General features: G+C 47.9%; 1 protein-coding gene and 1 long non-coding RNA gene across 5 annotated transcripts in view; one reads left to right on the top strand and one right to left on the bottom strand.

The window, feature by feature from the left end:
• LOC111557343 overlaps positions 1-18,514 on the top strand; it is a 51,162-nt gene that overhangs the window by 23,697 nt on the left and 8,951 nt on the right. For 2 of the 4 annotated variants that reach the window (XR_002737381.2, XR_006587582.1), the window contains exon 2: positions 17,141-17,238. This is a non-coding gene — a long non-coding RNA (uncharacterized LOC111557343). Of the gene's footprint in view, positions 1-8,578; positions 8,717-14,163; positions 16,066-17,140; positions 17,239-18,514 lie in introns of those variants that run through there. The other 2 variants (XR_006587583.1, XR_006587584.1) reach the window with 2 other exon arrangements.
• Positions 2,858-18,514, bottom strand: part of PHLPP1 (PH domain and leucine rich repeat protein phosphatase 1) — a 216,508-nt gene continuing 200,851 nt past the window's right edge. Inside the window, exons 14-17 of the mRNA XM_023242072.2 lie at positions 15,883-15,987; positions 8,396-8,590; positions 5,870-6,098; positions 2,858-4,956 (exon numbers count right to left, since the gene is read on the bottom strand). Coding sequence (XP_023097840.2) covers positions 3,814-4,956; positions 5,870-6,098; positions 8,396-8,590; positions 15,883-15,987 — 1,672 coding nt within the window. The 3' untranslated portion in view covers positions 2,858-3,813. The remainder of the gene's footprint in view (positions 4,957-5,869; positions 6,099-8,395; positions 8,591-15,882; positions 15,988-18,514) is intronic.

Raw genomic sequence — 18,514 nt, 5'->3', positions numbered from 1 at the left:
CACAGACAGACAGAATCCCAAGCAGGCTCCACGCGAACAGCATGGAACCCGATGAGGGGCTCAAGCCCACAAACCACAAGATCACGACCCAAGCTGATCGAGGGTCAGACACTTAACTGACTGAGCCACCCAGGCACCCCCATGTTTCTGATTTGGAATAAAATGAAGCGACTCATTAATCAGAGCCCAACAAGCAGGCAAGGGACAGCATGGCTTTCTACTCTAACCCACAGCCTAGAAAATGGAAGGTGGCCTCGGGGACCCCTTTGCCCATTTCCTCCTGTCAAATGTTCAACCTTAGTCTTCTACAAGGGAGGGAACAATATGCAGGGTCTTTGGTCCATCTTCCCTCTGGCTCAGACACTCAGGACCCCACGTGGTTGGCCCGGCCATCACCACCCCCAAGCCCCACTGCGTCTGAGGTCCTGTGAGCGTGTCCTGCGTCTGGACTGTTGAGTGAATGGGGGGTTGCGGTGACCGGGGACTTGCTTCCTGTTACTGGTCCAGAGCTCTGCCTGCCTCGCGCCATTTGTGCTTTCACTCACTGATCAGGACAGCAGGTGTGCCCAAGTCAGCCTGAATTTGGTTGCAGTTGTGTTTTGGCGTGGGATGGGGACAGCCTTTTACTGTCCTCTTTCACATATGCGGCGGTAAGAATCAGTTCACGAGAGACGGGTGACGAAAGTGACACTGAAAAGCTTGCACAGGTTAGTCTGCCCGAAATTTCTGTGGGAGGAACTAAAAGCAAAATGAGATTTAGTGGCAAGAAATGAGAAGAGCCGATTTTCTTTACTGTTCCCTCATCTCTGCCACCTGCGACCCCTCCAACAGACGTTTCTCTGAGAGCTTTTAATTTCAAAAGGTACTTCTGCTGTGCTCCCAGTTCTTACCGGTGACCGTCATTGGTTCATTCACAACCGCGACAATACTTCCGCTTGTATAAGGCTTTTCTCTCCACAAATTACTTTAAATACATTATCTGGGGGCGCCTGGGTGGCGCAGTCGGTTAAGCGTCCGACTTCAGCCAGGTCACGATCTCGTGGTCGGTGAGTTCGAGCCCCGCGTCGGGCTCTGGGCTGATGGCTCAGAGCCTGGAGCCTGCTTCCGATTCTGTGTCTCCCTCTCTCTCTGCCCCTCCCCCGTTCATGCTCTGTCTCTCTCTGTCCCAAAAATAAATAAAACGTTGAAAAAAAAAATTTTAAATACATTATCTGGTTCGATCCCTGGGAGGCGGGTGGGGCAGACGCCCCAACCCCACACTGAACGAAATTCTCTTTGTAGCGGGTGAACTCACGGTGCCGTCTGACCAGTGCTCACGTGGGAGTCCTCACAAACGAGAATGTTCCGTCGTTCCGTGCTGGGCCGTGCCAGCAGGGAGCGGAGTCTCGGATGTGGGCCCTGAAGACCTAACACACGTCATGGATTTGTGTTTCTCTCATCCTGGGGAACGGGGAGCTCAGTGGATGTTGGAGCCTGACTTCCTCTCTCCCAGATTCATGCTGGGATTCTGGCTACACCTTTTGATTTGTCTGCGTCTCCTTTTCCCACCTTGCAAGGCCGACCTGCCCTGGTGCCATAGTAAGGTTTAATGCAGCTTCTCTGCCTATTGGGTGCTTGGGATTGCTTTCTGGCACGCTCCTAAGAAAATGATAAGTAACTTTGTTTCTTCTGGAAGAGTGGAGGAAGGATAAAGAACCGAGTTAAGTAAGCCCATTTCTACCCAGAGTCTGATCTCACCAGCAGGTGGCGCTGTGACAAAAGCAATCAAGAGAAACCAGGTCAGATCAGGTGGGTGTCCGGGCTCCAGAGACAGGCCCCCGGCGGCGCCCCCTCTTCTGTAGCTCATGAGCTTCTGCGCTCATGTGAAATCCCAGAGCTTTCCAAGTGTGCTCGGATCCCCCTGGGGCGGGGCAAAGCCTGAGGAAGGCAAGGCATTGGTAGAAGGGTCTGGATTGGTAGATCCTGAGCTGGTTTTGCTTCCTGTCTAGAACGGAGAGCTCTGCCTGGGCTTGGGCAGTCTAGTCCCTTGATGCCTGGGTCCCTTATTGGGCTAAGATGGGCGCATCCTTCCACGGCCTTGGTGGTTTTCAAAGAGCATGTGTACATGTAGCCGGACGCAGAATGAAGCATGGACATCACCAAGACCAGGCTGGTCCAGTGATCTGGACCCCAGTGAAAGGACAGACTGCCCATCACCGAGTCTACAGGTTGAGAAATACTATTTGCCCTGTCCTGTCACGGAACCAGCCAGGTCCCACACAAGGGCAGACCTGAAAAGGAAGACAGGTGTGCCTGGGAAGCTGGTCCACGTGAGACAGAATGACCACCAGCACCTTCCACACACGGTGCACAAGACGCAGGGTGGGGGTGAAGGGAGGCGCTATAGTCTCTAAATGGGGCCAGTAAGTCAGCTGGCAATACTGGCTTTCTTAGTGGATCCCACGGTGCCAACGTTGTTTCTGCTAGCGATGGAGAGTGAGGCAACCACTTCCTGACTTTCCCCGTTCACACGAAGGTCTATTAACCTGTTCCTGTGGGTCAAGGGCCCCCTGGGAGAATTTTTGGAAACGAACTCGGCTTTGGGGGAGGAGTTTTCCAGGGATCTCTGCATAGCCTCTGTCCACCTAACAGGAAGTAGGAAGGCTTGAAGACCAGCTCTTTACATCATTAACCATAGGGCTGACTCCGGTAGCTCATTCAATGTAGGTTAACCTGCTGGGTGTTTTCCCTTCAAAAGCAAACAGCACCAGTCAGAAGTGTCTGATAGCCCTGAAGTCACATCCATTCATTCCAAACCCAAGCTGGCCGTGATCTTCTAGACCCACCTGGCTCCTGGGACAAAAGCAGATGGGCCCAATACTTGTAAATTTCATATTTATTATAACAAAAATTATGACATGTTCATTTGTGCATTCTGCTTTAATAGAACTCTCGGTATGTAAATGATCTAGTTGAAGGCTCTACAGTCATGCTGATTGTGGCAGCAGGAAGGGACACACCAAGTGTCTGCGGAGGGCAAGGGGGTGGGGACGGGAGAGGAAGAAAAACGGCTCAGAGGCCCCTGTGTGCAGGTTAGTTTCCAGTGGCCTGAGATCCACCTGGTTGGAACAGAAGCCCCTTAGCTGCTCTCAGCCTCCACACCGAATGAGCCGGAGGCAGGTTAGGAGGGGGGGGCGGGGAAGAGAAAAGTCAGTCGTTCAGGCTTGTCCTTTCGCCAAAACTACAAAACGTCTGAAGCGTCACTATACAGCACTGAGCTATTTACAATAGAAATTTCTCAATCAACTGTTCTCTCAGAGAAAATTAGTGAATCCCAGTGACTTAAGTCACCTGACAGAGTAAAGCAACTCCTAGGAGTTAGTCTCCATATTCTACAAATGTCTATCATTTTCAAGACAAAAAAAAAAAAAAAAAAAACCTTTTCCCCCAAAGAAATACAGAATTACAATATTATTAAATCATTTAGCACTGGCAACGCACCCTGCCCTCCAAACAAAACAAGAAAAAGCCATTTTAAAAAATATTACATTATCATTAACCGTTTCTCTGTAATATATTAAACCTTTTCTTTGTCTTTACACATCTGATACGTTAGGGGAAGAAGTTAAACGTAAAGCATCGCTAGAAGAAAAGTGGTGATTATTTTAAAAAAATGACCAACGGAGGGAGAGCCCAGGACTAGGTGCCGAGACAGGGTGGGAAAGCGGGAGAGGGCGTGGAGTGAACCCCTGGTTTAACGTGAGCCTGGGAGACTCTTGCAACTCAGTCTTTCTGGGTTAGTTTATTTGTTCAAGAGCGCCCGGGGGGGGGGGGTCATAGCGGCGTGTCACAGCAGTCTGGCAGCTGGTCCCCCGGGCCCGGCGGCTGCAGGGGCGGCGGCGGCGGCTGCTGCTGCTGCTTCATCATCTCCTTGACCTCCTCCTCCAGCTCCGGGGGGATGATGAACTGATCCTCGGGGTCCGGCTGGGCCGGCGCCGCGAAGTAGCCCCCGGGCTTGCGGAGAGGCGCGTCCGCGGCCACCTCGATCACGTTGTGGCTCCTCTCCTGGGGCGCCACGGAGCCGTTGGCCCGGCGGCGCCCCACGGTCCCCGCGGCGGCGGCGGCGGCGGAGTCCGCCCTCCTGGGCGGCCCCGGCTCCTCCTCGTTGGCGCTGATGACGATGCCCTCGTCGCTGGCCTCGGCCGGCCCCTGCGGCGGGCGCCGCCTCTCCTTCTCCCGCGCCCGGCCGCAGTGGATGTCCACCTCCACCTCCACGCGGCTGCCGTTGGTGAACACGCCCTCGATGGGCTCCTCGTCGTCGCTGTCCAGGCCGTTGTCGGAGAAGGCGCTGGAGAAGGTGGCGCTGGACAGCTGGCGCTGGAACGCGTGGGCCAGGCCCACCGGGTGCAGCGCGCAGCGCGGCTCGCTGGCGTAGGCGGGGCTGCTCTCGGCCGGGGCGCCGGGCGGCGGCTCGTCCGAGGCCGTGGAGCCCACCTCGCTGCTCATCTCGGAGGTGGACAGCTCGCTGCTCATCTCGGAGGCCATGCCGCTGCTGGACGACGGCACGCCCAGCGCGTCGGCCGGCCGGTCCCTGGTCGCCATGCTCGCGGCCGGCGGGAAGATGCCGGGGCTGGGCGGGGGCCCGGCCCCGCCGGCGCCCAGCTCGCAGCAGCAGAAGCCGTCCTCGGCGACGCTCAGCTGCACCACCACGGCGCTGAGGCTGTCGCGGCAGCCGTAGCTCTGCGCCAGGGTGCACAGCTTCTTGGCGGCCGCCAGGGCGTCGGGCACGTTGCGCACGGCCGCCACCGCCTCCTCGGCGGACAGGCTGTCCCACAGGCCCTTACTGCCCAGGATGAAGAACTCGTCCTGGGGGGTCAGGGGCACGGACTGCACGTGCGGGCGCGGCACCACGCTGGGGTGCAGGAAGGTGTACCCCAGGATGCGCGTGGACTCCGTCACTCCGTTCACCTTGCCGTCCTGGAAGGGGGGCGGGGGTGCGAATCGACGTTAAGGAGACGGGGAGTATCCGCCGGCCCTACTCAAGGCCTCTCTGGGGTGCGTCTCTTCCTCCGGAACGCAAGCTTTCCCCACTGTCTACCGGGTTCTGGGGGTTTCATCAATAACGGGGGAATGGACACGTCCTGTGGGCAGGCTGGCTTCTGCAGCCCCGCACCGTTTTCCACACATGCAGTGTGCGCTCACCATCCTGGGGTGAGGGGGTGGGGGGGAGCGGGACTCCCGGGGCCCAGATCCAGTGCCTCCCAGGGTGGAGACTCACGCCAGGGTGTCCCAAGAGGGGCACTGTTACCACCGAGGCCGAATCATTCTGCGTTACGGGGCCGTCCCGGGCACTGGAGGCCGCGGGGCCCCCTGCCGGTACCTACTGCCTGCCAAAGGCATGAAAAGAGCTCTCTTGGGAGCGACTAAATGTCCGGGGTGGGGAGGTGCAGAGGAGCCCCTGGTTAGAAACCACTCAGAGGGAACAGGAGGTGTGAACCGAAATCACAATTAGCTACCCTTACGTTGACACTCACATTGGCCTTGGAAGACGCACAGGTGCATTACTGTTCCTCCTTTACTGATGAGAGGCTCAGAAGGCCTAGCCCACGAGCAGCAGAGCCGGGGACTGACTTCAGGGGCAGCGCCCTCACGCTCCCCTGCACAGGGGCACTTGCAGGAATCAGCGGAGGGAGGCAAGGGCCCCAAGCACCGGGCACAGCCTCTGACGCAGGCCGTGGAGAACTGCTCTGCCACCCTGTACCTTAGGCCTTCAGACCTACCCCACAAAGGAGTTGCTCTGTGACACCGTGGATTCGGAACGTTGCCGGTTTCTGCCCTGACCCTGGCCCCCTCCTCCCCGACATCCCGAGGAAGACGGTGCCCTCCTCACCTCGGTGATAATGGCCTTGTGCCGCTTAATTCTCTTCAGTTCTTCTTCGCAGCTCATGACATATGATCTGGACAGAGGCAACGGCTTCCCGTTCCGACAGAGAACCGTCTGGCACTTCCCCACATTAGCAGAGGTCAAGGTGAAGGACCCTCCTGGGTCCATAGGGTCGTGCTTGATGTGACAGAGGACAGCAGCACCTCCAAGTTTCTGCCCAGCAGTTCCAAGCTTCCTGGAATGCAGAGAGAGGGAGTCAAACCCACGTACGACGTATCACACAGCAGTTCTGCTCCTTCCGCAGGGGCGTGCGCCCCGGGCGGGGCCGGGAGGAAACCTAGAACCTGGGCGTTCCACGTAGCCTCTGCCCCCAAAGCAAGCACTGCTCCGCTTCTCCCACGAAAAGGGCCGTGGATTCGGACAACCCCTACCCCGGGGTGTCTGCTCACACCTGGGGGCGTGGGGAGGGGCATCACTTTGCCACCAGAGGAACCCTTGTCCTGCTGCGTCCAGCCTGCTGCTCCCTTACTAACCACACCCCGAGGGACAGCAGGAAAAGGGCCTCTTTGCTCTCCGTCCACCTCTTTACATCCTCTCTGCTCCCAGCAGAGGAAACTGAAGAGACCACTAGACAGGTGTAACCATACGCCGACGCGTGTGCCCCAAAAGTACTTGGACTTTACAAGGACGTCTCCGGGACAAGCCTTTAATTACTGGGCCGTTCGCGTTCTTGTCTTACGTGGGCCAGTATTATCTATTCCAGAATGTTCATAGGAAGGCCTTTCTAGTAATTAAGCTCCAAAGTGCTCGTGATAAACCCTTTTATTCACGACACCCCCCCCCCCCCCCCCCCCCCCCCGCACTCCACAGACTGAGTCCACAAAGCACCTACAAGCTCCAACGAAGAGAGCCAAGAAATCCTACCACAAGCCCCGCAGAGGGCAAGGCCTCCTGGGCTCCTGACTTCTTGCTTCTGCACCAGCAAGAAGGTCCGGACAGACTCCTCTGTTTACGAGGGCAGACCCACCCTCAGCCCACACGGAGTGGCCCTACCAGCGACGGAAACCAAACCGGGGCTGCCCGCTCGAAGGCGTCAGGATGTCACGCGCAAAAACCCAATTCCCCGAAGGTGGAAAAGATGACTGTGTGTGCCGTGTCCTATTAGCGGGGAAAGGAAGCAGCATACAACTGACCCCGGAGATGGGCTGACAGTTTAGGTCTTTGAACTCTGGCCTGTGGACCCCCGGGACCAGCTGGGCTGCTTTCTCCCTTTCACAGGCACAGTGATCCCTCTTGGTAAAGCCAGAAACCCAATGGTACTTGTGAAAGGCACAGCTAGGAACCAGAGTTTAAGGTCCTAAGTTCTTACTTCCTATTCAGCGCTTGCCTGGCTATAAAATTATAAGCAGGCCTCTTCTGGGTGGGGGTGCGAAGGGCGTTCGTGCACATGTGCGTCTGTGTTTCTGATACACGCCTGCTTTTTTTCCTGGGACACGATGGTAAAAACAGAGAAGGAGATAGATGTGCCTTGCGGTTGGAACCTTCTGTGGAGTCTTGCTGCCCCAGGTCAAATTCTGGCTGCCCCTCTAATAGCCCTTACGAGAAGCTGGCTTCACTTCTCTGTACGTCAGTTTCCCATCAGTCAAGTTAAGAACAGTCACACTAAGTGTCTCACTGGGTAAAGTGTATGTGATGCGAGGACTGGTACATATTAAGGGCTCGCTAGTTGTTAGCCACTACCAGTATGTAGCTGCTAATGCTACATGCCCACTAGAATCTGCAAGTGAGCCTAGGAGCAAAGACCCCTCGCTGGAGCTGCCTCTACCAAGCTCTTCGGGAGGCGCTGTTTATGACTTAGGGTGACTTTAAAGGCTGCCCCACAGGGGCGCCTGGGTGGCTCCGTCGGTTAAGCGTCCGACTTCAGCTCGGGTCATGATCTCGCGGTTCGTGAGTTCAAGCCCCGCGTCGGGCTCTGTGCTGACCGCTCAGAGCCTGGAGCCCGCTTCGGATTCTGTGCCTCTCTCTCTCTCTCTCCTTCAAAAATAAGTAAACATTAAAAAGAATTTTTTTAAAGGTTGCTCCAAACCAGTGAGAGAAAAAGGAGAGGAAGAGAAAAGCTCATCCTTGTTCAACCTTCACACACTGGTTCCCGGTCCCGCACGAGTGTTTGCAGGACAGAATTAATAGGCAATTCCTTCACAACCTACAAAGCCATTAAAGTGACCTAAGAAGGCACAGTTCTTTGAAGGAGGGGACGCCTGTAACATTCATCCCTACGAGTTACGAAAAACATTCCAGTTTCTACGGTGACCAAAAGCTCTAAACTACATTCCTGTCATTGACTCGGCCTCCTACAAAGTTGTCTGAACATCAGTATGTCTCAGACGGAACACGGTGTGTCCCCGATGCTTACGCAAAAGCAAATCACCTGAATGCATCTTGAATACCCACATGTGACAACAGTGCTTTGAGACTGTCGGGCAAACGCTCACGAGAAGGGCAAGAAAACACATGGCAGGAACTGTGTTTCACCTTTGCATAACAATGAACGTATTGACCATGTATTCTTCTTCATTTTTGGTTTTCTGCAGCTCTTCGGCCAAAATGTCACTCATCGTACACTGGAGAAGGTAGGGCACCTCCACGTTCCGGTCCCCGTCAAACACCCCGTACAGGGCCTCCCGGTTGTCACAGAAGTTGTTCACCGACAGGGCTGCGACACACAACCTGCAAAGCAAGAGTGATCGGTCCTAAGGCTAAGACGTCTTAAGTCATCTTTCCTTGCCCAGCCCCACGCTGTTAACAGCCTTGTCTCCTCCTCCAGGACCTCAGACAGGTTAAGAATAAGTGAAGGTAAAGTCACCCCAGCTGATTCATATCAACTAATTTTCTGTAAAGCAAAGAAGAATGATAAACATTGATACTTCACACCTGGCCCCCCCCACCCCCCTATCTTCTGATTTTAGCTTTAAGTTTATTTTGAGAGAGAGACTCGGGGAGGGTCAGAGGGGGAGACAGAAAGAGAAGCCCCGTGCTGTTAGTGCAGAGCCCAACATGGGGTTCGATCTCATGATTGGTGAGATCATGACCTGGGCTGAAATCAAGGGTCAGATGCTTAGTCGACTGAGCCACCCAGGTGCCCCTGATTTTATTTTTAAATGGCAGGGAAAGACCCGAGAAGAGGAAGTATGGGGGATAATACAAGATTCTGAATCCATGGGTTCACATTCATTCCTGAAACATTTATTAAAGAGAACTTTCACATTGGGCAAAATGGAGTAACAACTAAAACAATGGGACCTTTTCTTACACTTTTAATCTTTTTCCAAACAACTTAAAAAGGCAGGGGAAAAAAAACCCTCAAACAACAGTATTGAGACACTGGATGATAAGAAGTGCAGGTCAGAGCGAGCTTGAAGCCTGCCCAGCTGATCGCCTGGAGGAAGATTCTGGAGGGGGGGGGGTGGTTAGGGCCTCGGGCGGAGCCTGCTCTGGAGGCCTGCAGAGTCTCGAACCCAAATCCCATTGTTTCCAGGTAACTTAACCGTGGCCCACAGACCCTTCAAAATGAAACCCAGAGGGAAAAAGACTGGTGGACAAATAAAAATTCAAGGTATTAGTGAGTGCGGGGTAACCTCAAGCACAGGGAACAGAAGTCTTCAACAGAGCAGAGACAGAAAAAACTTTTGAAGAAGTTAATGGTTGAAAAGATTTCAAATCTGATGAAAACTGTAAACCTGTAGATACAAGAAACTCAACAAATAGCAAACAAAAGAAAATGAAAGGAAAGTGTAACAATTGCTGAAAATCAGGAATAAAGGCGGGCAAGTAGGGTGGAGGAACAAAGACCTTGATGACAGCAGACTTACAGAAACAACGCAAAGGCAGCAGAACATTTTTAAAGTACTGCTTGAAAAAAGCTGTCAACCTGGATTTCTAAACCAGTGAAAATTGCTTTCAAAAGTTAAGGTGCAAGAAAGACCTTTTCAGATGCACAATTTCCCACAAAAAAGACTGGCAGTATAAGAAATACAAAAGGAATACATGAAGCAGAAGGAAATACCAGATGGAAATCTGAATCTACATAAAAGAATGAAGTGTACAAGAAATGACAAATAGATGAGTAAATATAAAACTTATTTAAAGATCGTTTTAGAAGAGTGGTTCTCAATGGGGGCAATTACCCCCGGGGAGACATCTTTGATGGTCGCAGCTGGGAGCGACGGTGCTGTTGGCACTTAGCGGGTAGAGGCCAGGGGCGCTGCCAAACACCCTGTAATGTGCACAGAAACACCTCCCTCCCCTGCCCACCAACTATCAAGAATTATCTGGCTCAAAACGTCAACAGTACTGAAGTTGAGAAACACTGCTTTAAAAATGACTATTTACAAATTATAACCATGTATTTTGGGGTTTATAACAGAAGTAAAACATGACAACAGCACAAAGACCAGGAGAAGGGAAATGGAAGCACACACTGAAAGGTTCTTATATGTGAAGTATTACAGTTTACCTTCAAATAAGAAGTTAAAGGTTTTACTACCAACACTAAACAAAATGGAATCATAAATAGTCCAAAAGAATGAAGAGAGATAAAGAAGAACAGAAGAGACAAAGATCATTTAAAATGATCTGTAAAACTGATACGATTTAACCATATCAATTTCATTAAATATAAAAGTGGTCTAAACACTATCCCAAAAGAAAGTCAGACTGGATTAAAAAAAAAGCAAGATCTAACTGAATTTTATAAAAAGACAAATAGGTTGAAAGGGTAAAAGACCTACTATGCTAACACCAATCAAAAGAAAGCTGGAGTAGTTACATTAATATCAAAGTATAATTCAGAACAAAGATTACAGAAATAGTCATTTCATAATGAAAAGGATCAGTGCATTCATCACAAAGCTATGACATTTCAAATGTTTATGCACTTAATACAACTTTGAAATGCATGAAGCAAAACTGATAAAACTAGGAGACACAGACAAGCCCATAACTAGGGTCTCTCGGCCATTGACAGAACAAGTAGATAATCAGTGTGGAGATTCAAGACCTCAACAACAGTATCAACCAACTTGACCTAACGGACACCCTACCCCAACAACAGCAGAATACTCATTTTTTCAAATGCAGAGAATATTTACCAGTGTAGACCATATTCTAGGCCACTAACATGTCCCAATAAATTTAAAGGATTCAAGTCATTCAAAGTGCATTCTCGGGGCACCTGGGTGGCTCAGTAGGTTAAGCATCTGACTTTGGCTCAGGTCATGATCTCACAGTCTGTTAGTTCAAGCCCTGCGTTGGGCTCTGTTCTGATAGCTTGGAGCCTGCCTCAGATTCTGTGTCTCCCTCTCTCTCTGCTCCTCCCCCGCTCATGCTCTGTCTCTCTCACTCTCAAAAATGAATAAATATTAAAACAACAACAAAACAAAGTGCATTCTTCAATCACATTGGAGAATTGCTTAGAAGCAAATTTACAGCTCTAAATGTTTATATTAGATGTTCTAAGCTCAAATCAATGACCTAAGCTTCCACGTTAAGAAATTAGAAAAGTGAGAGCAAAACAAAAAGAAGAAGATAAAAACAAGAAGTCAATGAACTAGAACACAAAAGCAATAGAGACAAATCAATGAGGCCAAAATCTGTTTTTTTTTTGAGAATATCAATAAAATTAATAAATCTTAAACCAAACTGATATATAAAAGGACAAATTACCAATATCAGGAGAGAGCGAGTGCCATTACTACAGATCCTACAGATTTTAAAGGATAATATTAACAAGTTTATGACAATAAATTTGAAACCTAGATGAAAGAGATAAATTCCTCAAGAGACACGAATTACCAAAGTGCATTCGTGAAGAAATAGATAATCCCATAGCAAAGAAACAGAATGTGTAGTTAAAAACCAAAGAAAATTCCAAGCACAGATGGCTTTTATTGGTAAATTCTACCAAACATTTAAGGAAGAAAGACTAATTCCGTACAAACTGTTCAAGAAAACTAAAGAAGAAGAAACACTCAATTCATTCTATGAGGCCAGCATTACCCTGACACCAAAGTCAAAGACATCACAAGAAAACTACATGCTAATTAATATCCATCATGAATATAGACATGAGCAACAAACTACCAGGAAATTGAATCCAGCAGCATATAAAAAGGGTAATATGTCATGACCAAGTAGAATTTATCCTGGGAATGCAACGCTGATTCAACATTCAAAAATCAATGTAACTTACCATATCAACAGATGAAGGAACAAAAATATGATAATCTCAACTGAATGCAGGAAAAGCCCATGACAAAATTTGATACCCAATATAAAAACTCTTAGCAAACTATGATTAGAAGAGAATTTTCTTAACTTGATAAAGGGTGTCTACAGAAATACATTCAGCTCTATTTAATGTGAAAGAATACATTCTCACCAAAATGGATGGATGATAAACACATGGAAAGATGATTAATATCATTAGTCATCATGAAAGGCAAAATTAAACCACAACGAGATATCACTGTTAGAATGGCCAACACTGCCACCACCACCTGATACCAGGAAGCACCGGTGAGGATGTGCAACTAGAATTCTCACACATTGCAGCTGGGAATACAAAAGGGTACAGCCATTATCAAAAGGAATTGGGCAGTCTTACAAAATTAAATATATAATCCTACTTGTAGGTATTTACACAAGAGAAAACATAACGTTCACACAAAAACCTATATGGAACTCTTTCTAGCATTTATACTTGTATTTGCTAAAAACCTGAGATATCCTAAATCTGTTTCAAATGGTGAATAAACTATGAATAAAAGGAGCATGGGGCATCACAGATGAATGAATATAAAATGCATTATGCTAGGTGAAAGAAACTAGACCGAGGGGGCTGTATTCTCTGTAATTCCATCTATACAACATTCTAGGAAAGACAAAACCAAGGCAACAAAAACAGGTCAAGAGGTGCCAAGGGCTGGGGTGAGCAGAAGGATGACAACACAGGGGGCACAGGAGAATTCTGGGTGTGATGGACCGGCCCTGTACCCTGACTGTGGTGGTTACGTAACGACGTTCATCAGCACCTGCAGAGCTATGCTCCTACCAGGGTGAAGTTTATTGAATATAGGTAACTTCTTACTCTCCAGATAATAACAAACATTTAAGCACCTGATACGAATGATGGCTAGACAGAGATCTGAACCTGAAAAGATAATCCCAGCTCTCAAGGAGTTAGGAGATGAATAGCAGTAATAACCATTATCCTTAAGCATAGCTCACACTTAAATAGGGTTTACCATATGGCAGACGTTGTTCCAAGTACTTCACACATGTGTGACCCGGGATCCTTACAATAACCCTATGATTACAGGTAGGATTTAAAAATCATTTTTTTTAAATGTTTGTGTATTTTTGAGAGAGACAGAGACAGAATGCGAGTGGGCTAGGGGCAGAGAGAGAGAGAGGGAGACACAGGATCCAAAGCAGGCTCCAGGCTCTGAGCTGTCAGCACAGAGCCTGATGCAGGGCTTGAATTCACAAGCTGTGAGATCATGACCTGAGCTGAAGTCGGATGCCCAACTGACTGAGCCACCCAGGTGCCCTGGACAGGTAGGATTTCTAGTGCCACTTGATAGTTGAGGAAATTTAGCCGAAGAGGGTTGCATAACTGGCCAAGGTCACACAGCAGAAAAGTAGGAAGCCCAGGTTCAAAGCCAGGTAGCCTGGCTCTTAGCACTTTGTAATCCTTGCCTCCATTTGTTAATAAGTCATCCTAAGTTATATGGCTATTTGAAGCAAAGTAAAATTTAATACTCATTAATTCCATCTTCCTTCTGTAAGCTCCCCTTGCTACTCAGAATGGGGGTGCATAAAAAAATCTTTCAAAAATAGAGTAGTGATTCTTTTCTACTGAGGTTTCCTGTTCTTTAGCCTGAGAAAGAATCTAAATTACCCAGTTGTAGCTCCTGCTTGGGTTTCCCCAAAGGATCTGAAATGACCTGATAGGGAGGCAACACTGCACCCTTGGGGAGGGAGAAAAGAGAACAGACATCTGAGATTGGGAGGCAGGGACAGCTCCTGTCCTTCCTTCAAGATGGCAAGCAGCAAGCTCCTTGTTTACACGACCACTTTATCTTTTTTTTTTTTTTTTTTAAGTTTGAGAGACAGTGTGCACATGTATGCACACACATGTGGAGGAGGGGCAGAGAGGGAGAGTGTTAGAGAGAGAATCCAAGCAGGCTCCCCAAGGCCAGTGCAGAGCCTGACACAGGGCTCAAAGACAGGAAACCGTGAAATCATGACCTGAGCTGAAATCAAGAGTTGGACATTTAACCGACTGAGCCACCCTGGTGCCCCTACATGACCTCTTTACAATTAGAAAACAAAAACAAAAACAAAAGGCTTGAGAGACTTCTGGCAAAACCAAAGGGTAAAAGAGCAAGGGCAAATGAAGGGAGGACCAGGGGTGACAAGGACTTCTGAGGTGCCGGTAACATTGTATTTTTTAATCTAGATGGTGGTCTGCAGATGTATTCACTTGAGGACCATTCCCAGAGTTGTATGCTTATTCACTTTTTTGCACCTATGTTATACTTCAATATAACAACATATTTAAAAGTAACATGGAAGGGGGAGTTATGCAGGAAAAAAAAAACCCTAGTTGGTTCCTTTCTTCATTATAACATACGAGTAGATAGTTTTAATATCCAGAGATGTTTCAAAACCAATCTTTGGTTTCACACAGCGGTCTAGAATTAGAACACTTGATTATAACCAAGACATAAGGTCTTCTAAGTTAAAAAGATCTCCAGAAAGGAACTCTGGGTGCTTTAAAAGAATATACTAATTTCTCCCCCAAATACAACGATAATACAGTGCAAAATACACAGAACGAATACGACAACCAAAGCTCGGGCACAACCTTTATCGGGCAAATGGAACAGAGGCGTCGAGATGGGGACTACCTATTCTCTGGACCGCACAAAGCCAGGGCACACCCTTAGGGAAAGAAGAAAGGATCAATGTGTCAGATCCAGAACTTGAATTGATTCTACTTTCTATCTCAAAAAAGAAGAAAGCAGTCCGCATGGCAACCACAATTGTACCTTTTATTTTCCATGAAAGGTATTCAGCTAGTCAGTGGTTCCCATTCCCGGATGCACATTAAAATCACCTGGGGGAGATTTTAAAACATTCTGAAATACTGGGCTTGATTGAAGATTATTTTTTTTAAAGTTCCTTACCTGATTCTGATGTGAACCCAGGGTTGAATACTAATTTAGGTAGTACTGAATCGTGTTCCACTTGGTTCTTTCCCTGTTCCCAATATTTTGTGTTCTGATACCTTAGCTAATTATGACTATTCTAATTTATAGGATTGTTTCCTTTTCTGGTACTAATTATTAATACCTCTTCATAAAAAGCAAGCAAGCCTGAAGAGCTTGATTACAATTCTCAGGAAAATCAATATTTGCATGTAGGACAAGGAAGGAAAAGAAACTGAGACGGACAAGTCCCGGTGGCCAGACCAGCAGGTGATGTCACAGGGAATGAACATGAAACTCCTTCCAGGATAATTTAGATTGTAAAAACTAGCTTCTTAGAACCCTGACTAATCAATACCGGAAGTGACTGAATACGGACAATCAAGGCTACTTCTCCTTTAATACTAGCCCCTGTTTTGCTTGGCAAACAGGCTTCAGAGAAAGATAAAGAGGCTTTTCAAAAGGGCAGGGATGCATTTCAATACTCACGTCTTCTCCAAACACTGGAGTCTCACACAGACATGATGTGTCAGTTACGCCGTATCCTAGCAACATCTCACAAAGAGAAGAGTATGTGATGCCAAGCAAGGCTTAACCTAGTGTTCAAATGTAAGTCATGAGGTGGCCTCGCTTTGGGGAATCCTGTTCAAGTAAACGTTACCCGAGGAAAGTGTGTGCTAGCACCGGGCATCTTCCCCCCTAAAGAAAGGAGGTGGGGGGAGGTGGTTCTCACTCCAGAGTTTCACCCACTTGTTTTTCACTCCTGAAGCTTCGGTGTAGCCGTGGCTCCATACAGCTGGGGCTCCAGATCCATCTCCTGCTGAAGGCTGATCAATCTTGAAACAGCGGATGTTACTAACGAGAAAAGGAAGAGACGGGAATCGTTAGGATCAAATAATGTGTGAATTGCTCCCTTTGTCTGCTAAGCGCCAGGTACTTACCACTCCTGTGTTTAATGTGTCTGAAATCTCTTACCAGCCAGAAGAACTAGCTACTCAACAAAGCGAAAGCAAAGGAGCGTTATAAAGACAGAGCCTGAAAACTCGTTTTCGTCAGCGTCCTAGGGTGGTTATTAGAGACTTTCACACATCGCCCTAGATGGCGGCTGTCTCCCAGGAGCGAGAAGGACCCCTCTCAACCTCGGCATGAGAAAAGAAAACATTACGTTGGGTGTATTCTGACAACATGAACACCAGATTTGAAAAGTAGGAAATCTAAGCCACAATTATACTATTTTTGAATGCTGTGAGCAAATTCTGCAACATTCATCCTCAGATCCAGTTTCTGCCCATCTCGCCCCTTCAGAGGTTTCACAAATACTGAGGACTTGCCATCCCCGAAGCTTCCGGTTCTTTCCTCATCGCACGGCCATTCATGCTAAGACTAATAACCATAAAATTATGAAAGGGGTATTTCAACAAATCACACATGAACTATGTGGACTTAAACTGGGAGAGAAGTCATCTCACTTGCCACAACTGGCCCAGCAGGACCCAAGACTGAAATACTAAACGCGTTAACTCTTGAATGGGGTTTTTAAAATCCACCCTACTAGAAAGCATTCTGTGCCCCCAAACAGGAAATTCTGCAGATGAGAAATAGGTTTTGAAAAAGGCTGGCTACCACATGGTGAACTTAACTTATAAGTGGGATTGCTACTAGTTTTCTCCATTACTTAAGAGAAAAATCATGTGTGTCGTCTCTTAACACAAACACTTTTGTCATGACCCCAAGAATTTATCTGTTGGCATTCGTTAACTCCAAAATACAACCCTTCAACTTTAAGAAGGAAATCTATATCTAATTGCATTCACTTTGATTTTAGAAATAGCTGGTGGCGGTTTCTTTGAAATTTAAAAATATTTCGTGAAAGAAAAGTTTCTACTCTCAATTGGCAGCAAACATTCGCTCTTCCCTTTATCCTCAAAAGCCAAAAAAGCACCAACAGAAAATCCTGAAACGAGATTAATACCTTATTTTACAGCAGGGCTATTTATCCTCTTTTCAGAAGTTGTCATTCCTACCAAGAAAAGAGGGGCACTGAATGAGTCTGCCGTTATCTGCTCTTCATGGGACCCTGCTAGCAGATTTCATCCATGCACAACGGTAAGCACATGCAAAGGGTTTCTTAATAAGGCATAACTAAGGGTTTCACTGCATCTCTGCTGCCTTTCTGAACCCCAGAGAAAAACTGAAGGCTCATTTCTAAAGACAGTTGTGCTTTTTATTATAGAACACAGAGCCTTCAAAGAAATAATGCCACTTCCCGGCCTGAGTATGCTATTTTTTTCCCCTAGCCTGAGTATGAACGGAAAAAAAAAAAACAATCCTTGAACTACCCCCCGCCCCCCAAACGCTTCCCAGTGAAGCAGGGGTTTCTCGTTCTCTGCCCAGCTGATACAGTGTGGCTGAGCAGCTGTCCGAAACGACCTCAACGCTGACTCTTGCACATCTTCCGAGGAGCCTGAGAGAACATGCGAGCCGGAGCTCAGTCACAGTCACGCAGAAGCGTCAGCCTGTGCCCTTACCCTGTCTCACACAGAATAAACAGGCCATCCCTCCAACAGCACAAGAAATACAGTAGATACGGAAGCTCTTCCAAGTTAGTAAGAAGCCACAGCCTCCCAGCTGTGAAACAGAAGGCATCATTTTTACATAAAAGTGTTATGTGGGCCCCTGGGTGGCTCAGGCGATTAAGTGTCCCACTCCTGATTTCGGCTCACGTCATGATCTCACAGTTCCTGGGGTGGAGCCCATGTTAGGCTCTGCGCTGACAGCAGGGAGCCTGCTTGGGGTTTTCTCTCTCTCTGCCCCTCCCCCCCCCCCACGAGAGCTCTCTCTCAAAATAATTCTTTAAAAGAAAAACTGATTTCATTGTCTGTTACTTTTTAAAATTTTTAAATTTTTTTAAATTTATTTTTTGTAGTTTATTTGAGAGTGAGCGAGCACGAGTGAGGAAGGGGCAGAGGGAGAGAGAGAGAATCCCAAGCAGACTCTGAGCTCTCAGCGCAAGGCCTGATGCGGGGCTTGATCCCACGAACTGCGAGGTCATGACCTAAGAAGCCGAAATTAAGAGTCTGACAACCGAGTCACCCAGGAGCCCATGTCTTTTTTTTTTTTTTTTTTTTTTTTTTAAATCTTAGAACACACATCTGATGCTTTGTAGTAGATCAGCCCAGTCTAGTAACATGTCCATTGCAGAGACTTTAACAAATAGATTTTTCTTACGGATGATAGTGGGGTAATCATAAATATGTGGTTTTGCATCTTTTTTCTAATTACGTCATGAACATTTTCCCATGTCACGTTATATTCATCTTAAATATAATTAGATTGGTGATCACCTCTGTGGCTAAAATGAATACCACATTTCTGATTATTT

Source organism: Felis catus, chromosome D3 (genome assembly GCF_018350175.1).
Source record: "Felis catus isolate Fca126 chromosome D3, F.catus_Fca126_mat1.0, whole genome shotgun sequence".
Classification (NCBI taxonomy): Eukaryota; Metazoa; Chordata; class Mammalia; order Carnivora; family Felidae; genus Felis; species Felis catus.
Note: the sequence above shows the minus strand (reverse complement) of the source record. Positions and strands in the feature narration are given on the sequence as shown.